At 39.7% G+C, this 17,896-nt stretch overlaps 2 protein-coding genes across 6 annotated transcripts in view; one reads left to right on the top strand and one right to left on the bottom strand.

The window, feature by feature from the left end:
* The window catches only part of LOC139755342 (2-aminomuconic semialdehyde dehydrogenase-like), a 72,131-nt gene extending 66,905 nt beyond the window's left edge, over positions 1-5,226 (top strand). Inside the window, exons 8-10 of the mRNA XM_071673506.1 lie at positions 3,719-3,890; positions 4,412-4,621; positions 4,820-5,226. Coding sequence (XP_071529607.1) covers positions 3,719-3,890; positions 4,412-4,621; positions 4,820-4,969 — 532 coding nt within the window. The 3' untranslated portion in view covers positions 4,970-5,226. The remainder of the gene's footprint in view (positions 1-3,718; positions 3,891-4,411; positions 4,622-4,819) is intronic.
* A 3,206-nt stretch (positions 5,227-8,432) lies between these two features.
* yki (Transcriptional coactivator yki) overlaps positions 8,433-17,896 on the bottom strand; it is a 204,147-nt gene continuing 194,683 nt past the window's right edge. For all 5 annotated transcript variants that reach the window (XM_071673501.1, XM_071673504.1, XM_071673502.1 and 2 more), the window contains one exon: positions 8,433-12,284. In XM_071673501.1, the coding sequence (XP_071529602.1) occupies positions 12,204-12,284 (81 nt within the window). In that variant the 3' untranslated portion in view covers positions 8,433-12,203. The remainder of the gene's footprint in view (positions 12,285-17,896) is intronic.

Here is a 17,896-nt window from a genome sequence, read left to right as displayed (position 1 = left end):
CACCAACTTCTGCAGTTTCTCACCTGAATCAGCCACCCGCGCTGTATCATCAGCGAACAACAACTGGCTCACTCCCCAAGCCCTCTCATCCACAACTGACTGCATACTTACCCCTCTCTCCAAAACTCTTGCAGTCGCCTCCCTAACAAACCCATCCATAAACAAATTGAACGACTATGAAGACATCACGCACCCCTGCTGTTAACCAACATTCACTGGGAACCAATCACTTTCCTCTCTTCCTACTTGATTAAAACTTTTCACTGCTTCTGGCGACTTAACTCCAACACCATATACCCTTAATACCTTCCAAATAGGATCTCCATCAACTCTATCATATGCCTTCTCCAGATCCATAAATGCTACATGCAAATCCATCTGTTTTTCTAAGTATTTCTCACATACATTCTTCAAAGCAAACACCTGATCCACACATCCTCTACCACTTCTGAAACCACACTGTTCTTCCCCAATCTGATGCTCTGTACGTGCCTTCACCCTCTCAATCAATACCCTTCTATATAATTTCCCAGGAATACCCAACAAACTTATGCCTCTGTAATTTGAACACTCACCTTTATCCCCTTTGCCTTTGTTCAGTGGCACTATGCTTGCTTTCCGCCAATCCTCAGGCACTTCAAAAAGGATATATGTGTCAGAGGTGGATGGAACGAGAAGTGGGAGACCAAATTGGAGGTGGAAAGATGGAGTGAAGAAGATTCTGAGTGATCGGGGCCGGAACATGCAGGAGGGTGAGGGGCGCGAAGGAATGGAGTGAATTGGAATGATGTGGTATACCGGGGTTGACGTGCTGTCAATGGATTGAACCAGGGCATGTGAAGCGTCTGGGGTAAACCATGGAAAGTTCTGTGGGGCCTGAATGTGGAAAGGGAGCTGTGGTTTCCGTGCATTATTACATGACAGCTAGAGACTGAGTGTGAACGAATGGGGCCTTTGTTGTCTTTTCCTAGCGCTACCTCGCACACATGAGGGGGGAGGGTGTTGTTATTCCATGTGTGGCGGGGTGGCAATAGGAATGAATAAAGGCAGATAGTATGAATTATGTACATGGGTATATATGTATATGTCTGTGTGTGTATATATATGTATGCATTGAGATGTATAGGTATGTATATGTGCTGTGTGTGGACGTGTATGTATATACATGTGTATGTGTGTGGGTTGGGCCATTCTTTCGTCTGTTTCCTTGCACTACCTCGCTAACGCGGGAGACAGTGACAAAGCAAAATGAAAATATATATATATATATATATATATATATATATATATATATATATATATATATATATATATATATATATATATATATATTTTTTTATTATTATTTTGCTTTGTCGCTGTCTCCCGCGTTTGCGAGGTAGCGCAAGGAAACAGACGAAAGAAATGGCCCAACCCACCCCCATACACATGTATATACACACACGTCCACACACGCAAATATACATACCTATACATCTCAATGTACACATATATGTACACACACAGACACATACATATATACCCATGCACACAATTCACACTGTCTGCCTTTATTCATTCCCATCGCCACCTCGCCACACATGGAATACCATCCCCCTCCCCCCTCATGTGTGCGGGGTAGCGCTAGGAAAAGACAACAAAGGCCTCATTCGTTCACACTCAGTCTCCAGTTGTCATGCAATAATGCCCGAAACCACAGCTCCCTTTCCACATCCAGGCCCCACACAGCTTTCCATGGTTTACCCCAGATGCTTCACATGCCCTGATTCAATCCACTGACAGCACGTCAACCCCGGTATACCACATCGATCCAATTCACTCTATTCCTTGCCCGCCTTTCACCCTCCTGCATGTTCAGGCCCCAATCACTCAAAATCTTTTTCACTATCTTTCCACCTCCAATTTGGTCTCCCACTTCTCCTCGTTCCCTCCACCTCCGACACATATATCCTCTTGGTCAATCTTTCCTCACTCATTCTCTCCATGTGCCCAAACCATTTCAAAACACCCTCTTCTGCTCTCTCAACCACGCTCTTTTTATTTCCACACATCTCTCTTACACTTACATTACTTACTCGATCAAACCACCTCACACCACACATTGTCCTCAAACATCTCATTTCCAGCACATCCACCCTCCTGCGCACAACTCTATCCATAGCCCACGCCTCGCAACCATACAACTATGTTGGAACCACTATTCCTTCAAACATAGCCATTTTTGCTTTCCGAGATAATGTTCTCGACTTCCACACATTCTTCAAGGCTCCCAGGATTTTCGCCCCCTCCCCCACCCTATGATTCACTTCCGCTTCCATGGTTCCATCCGCTGCCAGATCCACTCCCAGATATCTAAAACACTTTACTTCCTCCAGTTTTTCTCCATTCAAACTTACCTCCCAATTGACTTGACCCTCAACCCTACTGTACCTAATAACCTTGCTCTTATTCACATTTACTCTTAACTTCCTTCTTTCACACACTTTACCAAACTCAGTCACCAGCTTCTGCAGTTTCTCACATGAATCAGCCACCAGCGCTGTATCACCAGCAAACAACAACTGACTCACTTCCCAAGCTCTCTCATCCACAACAGACTTCATTCTTGCCCCTCTTTCCAAAACTCTTGCATTCACCTCCCTAACAACCCCATCCATAAACATATTAAACAACCATGGAGACATCACACACCCCTGCCGCAAACCTACATTCACTGAGAACCAATCACTTTCCTCTCTTCCTACACGTACACATGCCTTACATCCTCGATAAAAACTTTTCATCGCTTCTAACAACTTGCCACCCGCACCATATATTCTTAATACCTTCCACAGAGCCTCTCTATCAACTCTATCATATGCTTTCTCCAGATCCATAAATGCTACATACAAATCCATTTGCTTTTCTAAGTATTTCTCACATACATTCTTCAAAGCAAACACCTGATCCACACATCCTCTACCACTTCTGAAACCACACTGCTCTTCCTAAATCTGATGCTCTGTACATGCCTTCACCCTCTCAATCAATACCCTCCCATATAATTTACCAGGAATACTCAACAAACCTATACCTCTGTAATTTGAGCACTCACTCTTATCCCCTTTGCCTTTGTACAATGGCACTGTGCACGCATTCTGCCAATCCTCAGGCACCTCACCATGAGTCATACATACATTAAATAACCTTACCAATATATATATATATATATATATATATATATATATATATATATATATATATATATATATATATATATATATATATATAGCTAGCTCGCCAACGCGGGAAATGGCGAATAATTTGAAAATAGTTGAAAAATTAAAAAAAAAACGAGAGGGGAGGATTTCCAGCCCCCTGCTCTCATCCATGTGTGTGTGTGTGTATGTATGTACATATTCATACTTGCTTGCCTTCATACATCCCTGGTGCTACCCCACCCCACAGAAAACAGCATCACTACCCCCAGCTTCAGCGAAGTAGCACCAGGAAAACAGTCGAAAGAGGCCACATTTGTTCACACTCAGTGTCTATCTGTCATGTGTAATGCACTGAAACCACAGCTCCCTGTCCACATCCAGGCCCCTTAGTCCTTTCCATCATTTACCCCAGACATTTCACATGCCCTTGTTTAGTCCATTGACAGCACATATATGTATGCATATATATTTTATATGAGCTTTTAGAAAATCATTAATTTGTAAAAATATTCTTTCAGGGAGTTGCGAGTAGGTAACCCATCAGAGGAAGGTGTGTTCATGGGAGCTCTTAACTCAAAGCCTCACCTTGAGAAGGTTCGCCGTTATGTAAGATATGCTGTTGAGGATGGTGGCACAGTTCTTTGTGGTGAAGGCATTGATATGTGCATTATTCCTGAGGAGAACAAGAATGTAAGTGTACTAAGTTTTTGAGCAGTAGCTTGTGTTTCAAGTGTTTTAGTTGTTTTATTGTTATTTTTTAATTCTTCTATGTCTCTTCGCCATTTCCACCTTAGCAAGGCAGACTGAGCTCGTTTGTTTATAGTTAATTTTACAGAATTTAAAAAAGCAAATGTTAGCTAAGATATTGTTAACATTTCAGAGATCTTCAAAGGCACTGTAAATCATCAGTTTCAAAGCATTATATGAATGTTATTGATACTTATTTGACCTTTTAATAGTTAACCTTTTAAAGTATAACCTTTCCACATTTGTGTGATATTTCTATTTATATCTGATGCCAAATTCCTTCAGGATCCCTGAAGGAGGTGGCCATGATGAGAGTCTCCATAACTGGAGAACTCCAGTACTTAGAAGGGTATACCAGAAACTCCCTTTGATTGATTTTATTCTTTAGATTTGTTACAGAATTTGCACATCATCTCACATATATGCTACCTTCTCTAAAGACCTGTTTCTTTCCTTTCCTGTAGGGATATTTCATGAGGCCAACTGTTATAACTGGATTGGATGACAAATCCCGCTGCATGCAGGAAGAAATCTTTGGACCGGTAACATGTGTTGTACCCTTTAACTCTGAGGGGGAAGTGGTACAACGTACTAATGACACCTCATATGGCTTGTGTGCTTCTGTGTGGACATCAAATTTAGGAGTGGCACATCGTATGGCTCATAAGCTGAAGGTAAGAATTGACTGGCTTTTTTGTATACTTTAGGCTTTCTAATATCCAGCATGGGTGTTGTGATATACAGGATTTGTAATAATAACTTGAGAAGTTGACTGACCCTTTTTATACCATACCACATTTGAAACGTGGAATGACACAAAAGTACCCAACACAGCTTACTGTTTAGTTTGTTTCTGTTTTCATATATTGTAGGTAGGTACAGTGTGGACCAATTGCTGGCTTGTTCGAGACCTTGATATGCCTTTTGGAGGAGTAAAGAAGAGCGGGATGGGTCGGGAAGGAACGCAGGACTCACTTGAGTTCTACACAGAGGCTAAGACTGTGTGCACCAAGATTTCATAAGTATGAAGAGATAATACTGGTAAGTGTAAATTTATGGAAAGTAAAGAAGTAGGGGTGATGTCAAGAGTCCTTACAAGTACAGTAAAATATCCATGAAATTGTATACTTTATTGTCTTTAAGCTCTTGGATCAATGAATGCAAATGGCATGGTAAGACTGTACTTAGCTAATGGACAGAAAGAATTGTATGATTCATACAAGTGATGTAGATGAAAATTGATCTAGAAATTAAAGAAGCAAATGAAAGTATGACTAACTGAATGTAGTCTGATTCCCCAAACCTCCATATCACTCTAGGATTAAGATCATAATTGTTGGATTCCCTTACTGAAGTCAGAGAGCAAGATCTGATAAGCCAATGGATAAGTTTTGCAAGGTCAAGTGCACAGAGAGACTGATAAAAGTAATGACATTTTAGATGAAATATTAGTATGAATGTACAATACAAATTTCTGCTTGGTATAAAATTGTTGTACATTTGAGGAGATAGGTTAATGCATTCTTTCATATTTGTAATTCTGGTATTGGTAATAGCTTGTAAGTGCTATAACCTGTGGATTTTATGTAGATTATCATATTAAGCCATTGATATGTGAATGCTGTTTTGTAGTACTAGTACGTATTCTGTATTATTAGTAATGGTATTTTGATGAAGAGGTATATACTTTGTGTATCTTATTTCTTTAATTTCATATATATATATATATATATATATATATATATATATGTGGAAGGTATTAAGAATATATGGTGTGGGAGGCAAGTTGTTAGAAGCAGTGAAAAGTTTTTATCGAGGATGTATGGCATGTGTACGTGTAGGAAGAGAGGAAAGTGATTGGTTCTCAGTGAATGTAGGTTTGCGGCAGGGGTGTGTGATGTCTCCATGATTGTTTAATTTGTTTATGGATGGGGTTGTTAGGGAGGTGAATGCAAGAGTTTTGGAAAGAGGGGCAAGTATGAAGTCTGTTGTGGATGAGAGAGCTTGGGAAGTGAGTCAGTTGTTGTTCGCTGATGATACAGCGCTGGTGGCTGATTCATGTGAGAAACTGCAGAAGCTGGTGACTGAGTTTGGTAAAGTGTGTGAAAGAAGAAAGTTAAGAGTAAATGTGAATAAGAGCAAGGTTATTAGGTACAGTAGGGTTGAGGGTCAAGTCAATTGGGAGGTAAGTTTGAATGGAGCAAAAGTGGAGGAAGTAAAGTGTTTTAGATATCTGGGAGTGGATCTGGCAGCGGATGGAACCATGGAAGTGGAAGTGAATCATAGGGTGGGGGAGGGGGCGAAAATCCTAGGAGCCTTGAAGAATGTGTGGAAGTCGAGAACATTATCTCGGAAAGCAAAAATGGGTATGTTTGAAGGAATAGTGGTTCCAACAATGTTGTATGGTTGCGAGGCGTGGGCTATGGATAGAGTTGTGCGCAGGAGGGTGGATGTGCTGGAAATGAGATGTTTGAGGACAATGTGTGGTGTGAGGTGGTTCGATCGAGTAAGTAATGTAAGGGTAAGAGAGATGTGTGGAAATAAAAAGAGCGTGGTTGAGAGAGCAGAAGAGGGTGTTTTGAAATGGTTTGGGCACATGGAGAGAATGAGTGAGGAAAGATTGACCAAGAGGATATATGTGTCGGAGGTGGAGGGAACGAGGAGAAGTGGGAGACCAAATTGGAGGTGGAAAGATGGAGTGAAAAAGATTTTGAGTGATCGGGGCCTGAACATGCAGGAGGGTGAAAGGAGGGCAAGGAATAGAGTGAATTGGATCGATGTGGTATACCGGGGTTGACGTGCTGTCAGTGGATTGAATCAGGGCATGTGAAGCGTCTGGGGTAAACCATGGAAAGTTGTGTGGGGCCTGGATGTGGAAAGGGAGCTGTGGTTTCGGGCATTATTGCATGACAGCTGGAGACTGAGTGTGAACGAATGGGGCCTTTGTTATCTTTTCCTAGTGCTACCTCGCACACATGATGGGGGAGGGGGATGGTATTCCATGTGTGGCGAGGTGGCGATGGGAATGAATAAAGGCAGACAGTGTGAATTGTGTGCATGGGTATATATGTATGTGTCTGTGTGTGTATATATATGTGTACATTGAGATGTATAGGTATGTATATTTGCGTGTGTGGACGTGTGTGTATATACATGTGTATGGGGGTGGGTTGAGCCATTTCTTCCTTGCGCTACCTCGCAAATGCGGGAGACAGCGACAAAGCAAAATAAATAAATAAATATATATATATGTATATAAATGTATATGTGTGTGTGTGTGTCAGAGGTGGAGGGAACAAGAAGTGGGAGACCAAATTGAAGGTGGAAGGATGGAGCAAAAAAGATTTTGAGCAATCAGGACCTGAACCTGCAGGAGGGTGAAAGGCGTGCAAGGAATAGAGTGAATTGGAATGATATGGTATACTGGGGTCAACGTGCTGTGGTTTCGATGCATTACACATGACAGCTAGGGACTGAGTGAGAACGAATATGGCCTTTGTTGTCTCTTCCTAGCGCTACCTCGTGCTCACGGGGGGGAGGGGAGTGCCATTCATGTGTGGTGGGAATGGATGAAGGCAGCAAGTATGGATATGTACATGTGTATATATGTATAAGTATGTATACATTGAAATGTGTAGGTATGTGTCTGTCTGTGGGCGTTGATATGTAGCCCTATGGTATACAGCCTCCAGTATCATAACTGCTTGGTCACAGCCTTAGCAGTAGGATGCAAAAGCCCCAATTTGCCACCACTTGGAATTTTCTGTTAGTTATGAACTAATTCATTTGCCTAGTTTGCTTCTAATCTTTGACTTGACACTTTCTCTGATAATTCTGTACAGTTAACTTTGTCAGGGTCTTGTGGTGCAAGACTGGATGTGTGTATATCTAACGAGAAAATACACCACATCCAGTTCCAAATCATATGCAGATTTCTTCACTGTTAAATAAACTAAGGTGCTACTCCTGGCTGTTCTTTAAAGGGCTAAGAATAGCATAAACTATTGGAAAATATTTATTGTTGTAATGTTTTTGCTCTGTTTTACTTAAGCAAATGCATTATTTGTTTGAGGTTTACTGATGTAATTTTTTCTGTAAATGGTCTCAGCAGTCTGTGAAGTGGTCAGATATCCATGGTTTCTTAACTTCGATTTAAATGTGGGGAAAAGACTTTAACATAGATGAAAAATTTATATAATTGCTTTTCAAGAACTAAAATTACATGAGAGAATTAGGTAGGAGCCTCTGAAAACACTGTGCTAGAGTTGCCCTCTGCCAGTGGCCTGTCAAGGGTTAGGCATTAAAGGCACTAGAGTTCAAGAGCTATGGAGAGACTTTTTCCTTGGCCTGTCCTCTGTTCAATTTCCCAAAGGGAATAGACATCAGAGATATAATAGATGGTAATTTAAATTTGATACCAAACAGAGCAGTGCTGTCACGATGCAGTACCAGGTTTCTAGAGTCGGGAAAATAGAAACGTAGTAGTCATTTGAAGATAAAATTTATTTACATTGCTTCAGCATACACTTAATTTCATGGGGGAGTGGCTGCTCCTTCACCCCCAACCTGCATCATAAGCACTTGGGTAGCATTCACAAATATGGCAAAAAAAGGAAAAAATGTTCTTGTGGCTGAGGTTTTATTTAATTACCGGAAATCATGATCTAGTTATATTTGGCCACAATTTTCGTGAGGCTTTTCTGTAGGCATTTCCAAACAAATTTCCCTTTTTCTGTCACATTGCTAATCTTCACCATGATTTGTGAGCCATAAGCTAATACCATAGTTCAGGGTTGGGGCAAGAGTACAGTCTTAGTATGAAGATTAGCGATTCATTCCTAGCAAAGAGTTGGATGGATGTGGTGTGCTGATCAGAAAGGACAAGGAGAGGGTGACCAGCTAGATATGTTCACTAAACCTTTCATGTTTTAACTGGTGCATCTTGCTACCTACCCCAATTACATGGGTTATTTCCCATTACAGTCCCACATATACTGTACACTGAAAAATTATTGTTAGGACTGTAACAGGACCTTACAAAGCAAGGCAACATTGATAAGTATCAGTTTATGAAATCAGTAACCCTAGGATCATGGAAAGACGAGTCCTCAGGTTGAAACAATGTATCGAGATTAACGAGATCAGCTCAAAGTACCTCCCATTGAATTTAATTTTACTTATAATTTTCATACTCTTTACACTGTTTTCTAGAGGTATACAAAGTGACTGAACTTCATAAACTTGTGCAAGAAAGATTGGGAAGGACACTGCCCAAAGTGACCAAAAAAAAGGCATGTCAGCTTTTGGGCCATAATCTTAAATCTATTAGTATAAAACTTTATCATTGGATTATTCTTCTAAGAAAGTTTGATATGAATATAATATTGGTAGCTGTGATATTTTTTTCTTTTAATCTATACTAGGAACCCTTCACCACATTAAAAAGTTTGAAAAAACAAGAGCCTTGCTGCTGAGTTTCTAACTATTAAATGTAAAACTAACAAATATGGCCACTATAAGACAAACTAAAAACAACATTGCATGCTAGATGTATATCACAAAAGACACCATACTATTAACATGAAAAAATGAACATGTACATTTCCTGATAAAATAAAAATTCATGTCTACTGGAGCAATAATAGTAATAATAATATAATAATGATGATAATAATACCAGAACAAACACCAAGTGTGTGGTCAATGCTTGGTGTTTGTTCAGCCTTAATATTTAACATGAACCTTAACCTACAACCACAAATTTACCTGTGGCTTGGGAGCTGCCAAAGTGACCTTTTAACGACCTGGGTCATGACCTTTGACCAGTTTGTTGACCCAGGGAGGAGCTGAATGGCCACTAAACAGCTGCAGACAAAGGCACTTGGGACGTTCGTAAATCACTTGAGCAGACTGCGCATGGATGTGGGGATTTGAAATACTGATGACGTGACCAGAGTGCTTTATGGGATACATGATATAGCTTATGTTTCAAAATATTGTCCTCGTCCCATTAACATTAGGGAATCAAATGCATCCCAGTTAGCTACTGCTGGCACAATTGCAGGGTAGACAAACCTGCACAAAAAGATACAGAAACCACCCACGTCACATAAATCATAGGGATTGATGAACCATTAAGAATGCTAGTTTACAGACTGGTAGACCTAGTGGAAACTATGGCCATTCCTTTAAGTACATTAATTGTGTCATTAACTAAGGCTGGAAAATAAGACTGGCTATCACCTTAGTTCCTGCTTTAACTTGTCACTGAGCTGCCATACATATACTACCACTGCACAAGGCACCTCATTTCCTCTAAGGCACCGGAAATACTTTCTGAGAAATTTGATTAACAAATAATCTTAATAAAATTAGAAACTCTCTGTTAACAAATAAGAATATGAACAAGGTAACAAGCTCCCTGCACATCACAGTTCCATTAAATGATAAGCAAAGATCTAACCATCACAAAAATTTTTACATGTAATGAATCTGATGTAGCACCACATTATACCACTTGAAACTTCACATACATCTAAGTGATGCCATGTCACTTTCTAAGAAAAAGAACCTATAAAGTTATCTAGTCTGTCATTCCATCTGATTATTAAAATTACCTGCCTCAGATTATGCAATATATGATGCATCAAGGCTGTTCAAAACTTCCCGTATATATGTCCTGTCTGACCACTCATCACATATAAATATTGATATATATATAACAAGTTTACAAAAAATGCTCAAAACATATCTTTCATCATAAAATGAATTAAGTCTAAAGTACACTAGTTTGGATCATTATACAAGATCAAATGACACTAAACCTTAACTGTATTTTTACTATTTGCCAATGATTAAAAATATGAGACTGAATGTATAGTTTTTATCAGAGATGTAATGCACAGCCTTTGCTACATACGTAATGACAGATGCTAGAGAGGCCAAAAGCGTAAAAAATGCTGCACATGATCATACAACAGGAACTAGGGTAGCCGCAGATGGAAGGAGCATAACAGCCAACAAAACACATAAAGTCAACTAAACAAAATGCAAACAACAGATTGCTCCACTGTGTCGCAAATTAAAAGGAGCACTGAGTGCATTATAACCAAGAATCAATAGATCCCCATAAATTTTTGGGACTATCATTTCGTTTTCATTATCAAAACAGCTGCCTGTCATCTAAAATTAATTAATGCCTTTTCATTTAACTTTTTATATTGTCTATAATACTAAGATAGTGAGTTTTCTTATACAAGAACATAACTTCAAATACTATTTACATGACAATTAGCAGTCATTAATAAATATAATTAATCTGTAACATGAGTAAGTCTGGCAATATTTTACTGATCAAGGCAGAACTGGACGGTAAAATTGGTAGTGAATCACTTGATATATGGAGAGGACAGAGGCAATGAGATAAACCTCTGAATATATCAGTCCTAAATGCATGTGATAAAACCACTAAAATGTATTCACAAAACAGGGCTTAACCTACACCATGGAGATTTCCAGTGTTGGTAACCTCCTCTTCAACAGAGTATAACCTGGTAGTCTGTAGGCACTATTCCATCACATACAGAAAAGGGGCATCCTTGCCTAAGATATTAATGAAGCCATACGAGATCAGTGTTGGGTACAGTACATACATCTCTGAAACTTCCCATTATCACTCTTATTAGGCTTCAATCATTCACTTGATTTTCTTCTAATTTCAAGACTTTGTGAGTGACCCACAGCCTGGTTTTTGTGGCTAATATTCCCTCACAGGTGGAAACAAACAATATATCCAGCATAGAGAGCCTGAATTCATGGTACCTTCTGTATCACACACAAACACACAGTTCCACATTTATGTTAATGCTGCCTTTAACAGTACCACTATTCACTTCATATACAGTTTCTGATGTATTCAGACTGCAGGATTTCAACATTCTTCCACATTTATTCCCACCTATAAGGTACTAAGGCATCAAATTTGGGTACTTGTATCCTGATGAGGTTTCTTTGTTGGCTCCCATGAAAGCTTTCTCTGTATAAACATGTTTGCATATTCTTTTGTCTATCCACATAGACAGTGAAAAATACCCTCTGCCTATTCAAGCTCTGAGAGGTACATTTTACATTACCAGGAAACATAGTATCCAAACTGAAACACTTAAATTTAATTCTAACTGTCCCCAGGCATCAGTCTTCTCATCACTAATTAAGCACGAACTATTTTTTCACGTTTTGACATTTCTGCTACTTCCTCTACAGCCACGTATGAAGATTATCCATTTTAGATGTCTCCAGCATATCATTTAGGAAATCTGTAGACAGGTCATCATTTAACTGAAAAGAGAAATAAACAAATTACCCTGTAAGACATGTGGCAGATGAAAGATTACTGAAGAACATTTCAATAGCTTGGAAGATGGCTTAAAAGAAAGACTGGGAAAAGAGATGGACAGGTACAATTTGTGAACAAGTGAAGGTCTGGGGTATATAAAATAATGATGCTACAAGAATAACTGAATATATACGGCAGAGGCTCTACTATAAGCAGCAGAGACTCTTACTGTGTTACAACGAGTAACGTGTATGTAGAGTTTAATTACACCAAATGACATCTTATGTGAAAAGAAACAAAATACTAAAGTAGGGCTTTGCGTGGTGTAGCAAAACATTAACACAAGACATATGCTGAGGGTACAAGAAACTCGGATTGAATGTTACTTGCACATGATCTAACCTAGGTAAGTGAAAGTAAAATAGAGAATTAGGACAAAACTTTTTTGATTTATAAATGCTGTTACCATAGAAGGTAACACCATTTCTATCGAATGACCCTTAATTTATGACAGTGTAAAGAATGACCGACTCTATTGACTTTACTGAGAAGTGATATTAGTTCTAAACTGCAATACAGCTGGTGAAAATATGTTAACCCTACTTGATTGTAAAACTGAATTTTTGTTTCAAAGACTGAAGTGGTAGTTACAAAAAGATTATAAACATGTTAAATTCTAGATTCTAGCTTCCTGATTTAAAGAGTATACTATATAATTCAACTCCATATCTGTTTGTCAAAGTCAACCTCTGAATATTAATGAGCAAAATATATACTTATGTATTCCCTCAAAGGCCCAGTCCTCTGTTCTTAACGCTACCTCACTAACGTGGGAAATGGTAAATAGTGTGAAAGAAAGAAAAAGATGACCCATATTACATAGAACATTCACTATCCATCTCACAATCAACAACATATAAGCCATAAACAAACTAACTAAATGCCGTAAGAATACTTAATAGCACCAGTTTCAGACAAGAAAAATCCCAAAGTGTTCTCAAGAAACAATGCATCTGCTCCAATCATAACCAAGATGTTCATCCTCCCATGCAAGATAGTCAATAAAATGGGTCCCTGCCTTTGGCTACAGTATATATCCTCCCCTACAGTTTTTACTTTTCCAAAAGAAGGAACAGAGAAAGGGGCCATGAGAGGATGTATATTCTAAAGCCTAGTCCTCTGTTCTTGACACTACCTTGTTGTTTCCTGCGTCAGTGAGGTAGCAACAGGAAACAGATGAAGAACTGCCCATCCACACATATACACATCTATATATACATAAATGCCCATACATGAAATAAAACCATGAAAACTGTGTATTTAGCACCCACTGGTACTTCAATTGGTTTCCCTTTCCTCTTTATACACCCCTTGAAATGACCAGGAACTGTCAGTAAGGTTCTGAAGCCATTTTGGGTCTGTTTGCCTCCAGCTTAGGTAGCAATGAAGTATCCCTATCATGTAATTACATTTTCATTAGTGCCACAAGTTTTCTATTGGATTCAGATCTAGTGAATTCCTGGGCCAGTCACTGAAAACTCCACAGCATAGTCCTTAACGCAATTAGTGACTTTGTCCTTATACTTGTTGAATGAATCTGGAAGATGGTCACACAGTAGCTCAAGGTAACTATGTCTGTTAATAATTTCATTCTTTGGCAACACTACAAGGTCCCCACAACAATAACTGAAACAATCCCATACCAGGGAACTTTGAAATGCTTGCAATGTACCTGGGGCCAAATGGATCACAGCCTTATCGCCTGTACCCAAGCCCACCACGGCCACCTGTCACAGAAAAAGTGGATTCATCACTCCGCAAGACACTTCTGAACTTAGCTTATCCCACACTCCATATTTCTTGCAAAAAATTAAGTCTTTTCTTCTGATGTCTACAAGTTGTGAGTGGTTCAGGATGCAGCTTGCAGCTCTAGTACTTGAGGTCTTCCTGTAAGCAGCACTGCACAGTCCTTACCAACATATCAATGAGCAGTCTAGGATTTTTTAATTTAAGCATGGACCTGTACCCACTTGACTTTAAGAACTTTCACAGTATGTGAAGTTTTTCTGACTTTCCCAAGGTGTAGCAGTGCTGCTGCAATCATTAAATTTCTTCACCCATCATTGTACTGATCTCAAGCTTACAATAGTAATGTTAAAAATTTGCTTAAGGCAAATTTCCCTTGTACAACTACTGGAGGCTATTTTGTCACTTGTAAGATGAGTATCTCCAACCATAATAGATGGCAGAGGTATGGAAAGAGAAAAAAAATTCAAGGCATAAGTGGGAGCACAATAAAACACTTCCACCACCTCCACTATGAAATTGCTACTGAAGTGGGCTTATGTGGGATGCAGGCACATCACATAGTTTCCACTGCTCGCTAGAGGGCACCATCTTCACTGGCAGTCACCAACACTAGTTTAGGTGGGGTAAAGTGATTTGCATCAATATTATTGCCACATGCCCACTCATGCCAACTTGATTGGCGGGTAATGTATATACTTAAAGGGCATACATTCCTGGAAGACCCTATGTTTATATAAGGCCTGTGGGAAATGGGAAGTTAGGGAGAACATCTCGGGGTACATAACACGAGTTGTAAAATGAACACAGAGTTTAATTTTATTCTTTTCAAACAAAATGCTTCTTTTATAAATGTAAAGTGGAAGGGTGTTCAAAACAGTATTCACCCCCATGCCACACCAGCATACTCCCACAAAATGTTCATCTGATGGGAATGTTGTCCCAGTGATGATGTACAGATAGATGCAGAGGAAGATAAGTTGCACAAAAAGCTACCTCAATGCTCATCCTTGCAGTGCAACTTGGTTTTGATATTCCTGCCTCTCTCTAAATATTGAGGTCTGCCAGGCTGGCTTAAAAGCAGCCCAAGGCCACATGAAACTTACCCACTTAATGGAAAATATTTTGGTGGTGCCTTGGATACAAAACTTGATGCCACGGTTGGTAAAATATACATCATTCTAGGTGTGTACAAACAATAGGTAAATCTGGTTGGCAGCAGGCAAGGGACTTCTGTAGTCAATACTTGTTGACCATTTCTTGGATAGCATGGTAGCATCAGGAGCAGACAGAATAGTGTAGGTACTTGCATCCACTTTATAGCTTACATGTATAATGCACCAACAACAGATCCCCCTATCCAGAGCCAAGAGCCACAAACCTTTCTGTTGTTTCCCCAGACCGATGCCTCCTGTATACCAAACCGCTCCAATTTGCTTTAACCCATGCACACCTCAGACCGTCCTGTATGTTCAGACCCTAATCACTTAAAACATCATTCACTCGCATCTTTTCGTCTCCAATTCAATCCTTTCCCCCTCCACTTCTGACATGTATACTTGGCTCATCATTCATCCTTTCCATATTTCTAAAATACTTAAGCACACTCTCTTCAGCTGTCTCAACCTTACTATTCACATCACCAAACCTCTCTCTTACCTTATCACTTCTTAATCATATCTACTTCAAGCATTTCATTTCCAATACATATACCCTCTTCAGTACTTTACTATTACTTTAATAAGACTATTTATTGTACCATCAAACATGCATATCTTTGCCCTCACATACATTGAGTGATCTCTCTTTTAACACACTCCTTACTTCAGCCTTCATAGTTGAGAGTTAATGTGGATAAATGTAAGGTTACAAGATTAACAGGGGACTAGAAAGACTGGCTTGAGTGTGAGTGAATGAAGAGAATCTGGTGGAAATAATATTTTAGATACCTGGGAATGGATACATGAGCTGAAGTGAACCATGGGGTGGGTAAAGGTACAGAAGCTTATGGAGCAATGAGGAATGTATGGAAAGAGGTTACTTCATGCTATACATCTGATGGGAATGTTGTCCCAGTGATGATGTACAGATAGATGCAGAGGAAGAGAAGAAGGTGGATATGTTAGAAATGAAATGACTGAGGATATGTGGTCCCAGTGATGTTGTATAGACAGATGCAGAGGAAGAGAAGAAGGTGGATATGTTAGAAATGAAATGCCTGAGGATATGTGGTTGTGAAAAGGGTTTATCACATAAGGGATGACAGTGTAAGAGAGACGTGGTAGTAACAAAGTACAGCATGACTGAAAGTGCTGAAGAGAGTGTAATGGAAAGACCTGGAAAAGTGGAGGGGATGAGTAGAGGCAAAGAGGATATATGTCTTAGAAGTAGATGGAGAAAGGGAAAGGGTGAAACCAACAAGGAAATGGACATATATGAGTGGAGCATGCAGGAGGGTGTGAGGCATATCCAGGTTAGAGTGAACTGGAGGGGCAAATCATAGCCTGAACAAGCAGGAGGGTGTGAAGCATGCACAGGATAAAGCAAAAATGGAGTGACATAATGTACAATAGGCTGAACCAAGGTATATGAACTGATCAAGAAAAACCACAAAAGTTTGTGGTCTTGACTGTGGAGGAGGGGGGGCTTTGGTTTTGGTGTATTATGCATGACAGCTAAAGAGAATATAAGCAAATACGGTCATCCTTTGTCTGTCCATGGCACTACCTTACTATGCAAGAAACAGCAAAGCATGAAAAAATACAAAACAACAATCATATATGTCTCTAAGAATTGGGAAGACAGAAGACTATCAATGTCTCCTCTGTGTCATAAAAGTTGACTTAAAGGGACAGGAACAGAGTGCAGGAAATACTCCCTTCTGTATTATGACTTCCTAGAAGTCCAGGGGTGAAGTGCATAGGTTCAAATCCAGGTTGCAGCAACTGGTCCACAGTCAACCCAGCTGTTCATCCTTCCTTAACAGTTGGTCGATAAACTGGGTACCTTGCTTAGGCTAGAGTATGTATGTTTTTTTCATACGTGATTGCCGTTTTCCTTGTTCGTGAGGTAGCGCCAGGAACAGATGAAGAAAAGCCTCAACCATTCTCTAGCTGTCATGAATAATGCACCAAAACCACAGCACCCAATCAACAATCAGACTCTAGACACCTTTCCATGGTTTACCCCAGACACCCCAACGCCCTAGTTCAGTTCAGTGACAGCATGTCAATCCCAGTATACCACACCATTCCAATTCACTCTATCCCATGCACGTCTTTCACTCTCCTGCATGTTCGGGCTTCGATCATTCAAAATCTCTTTTACTTCATCCTTTCATCTCCAATTTGGTCTTCCTATTCTTCTTGTTCTCTCCACTTTTGACACATATAACCTCTTTGTCAACCTTTCCTCTCTAATTCTCTTCATATGTCCAAATCATTTCAGCACAACATCTTCAGCTCTCTCAATCACACTCTTCTTATTACCACACCTCTCTCTACCCTTTCAATACTTACTCGATCAAACCACCTCACACTACAATGGTCCTCAAACATATCATTTCCAACACATCCACCCTCTCTGCACAGCCTCATCAATAACCTATGACTTGCATTCATATACTATTGTTGGGACTATACTTTCACATGCCCATTTTTGCCCTCCCAGATAATGTTATCTCCTTTCACATTCTTCAGCACTCCCAAAACCTTCACCCCTTCACCCACCCTATGACTTGTTTCTGCTTCCATGGTTCCATTCACTGCCAAGTCCACTCCCAGGAACCTAAAACATTTCATTTCCTCAA

Source organism: Panulirus ornatus, chromosome 19 (assembly GCF_036320965.1).
Source record: "Panulirus ornatus isolate Po-2019 chromosome 19, ASM3632096v1, whole genome shotgun sequence".
NCBI lineage: Eukaryota > Metazoa > Arthropoda > Malacostraca > Decapoda > Palinuridae > Panulirus > Panulirus ornatus.
Note: the sequence above shows the minus strand (reverse complement) of the source record. Positions and strands in the feature narration are given on the sequence as shown.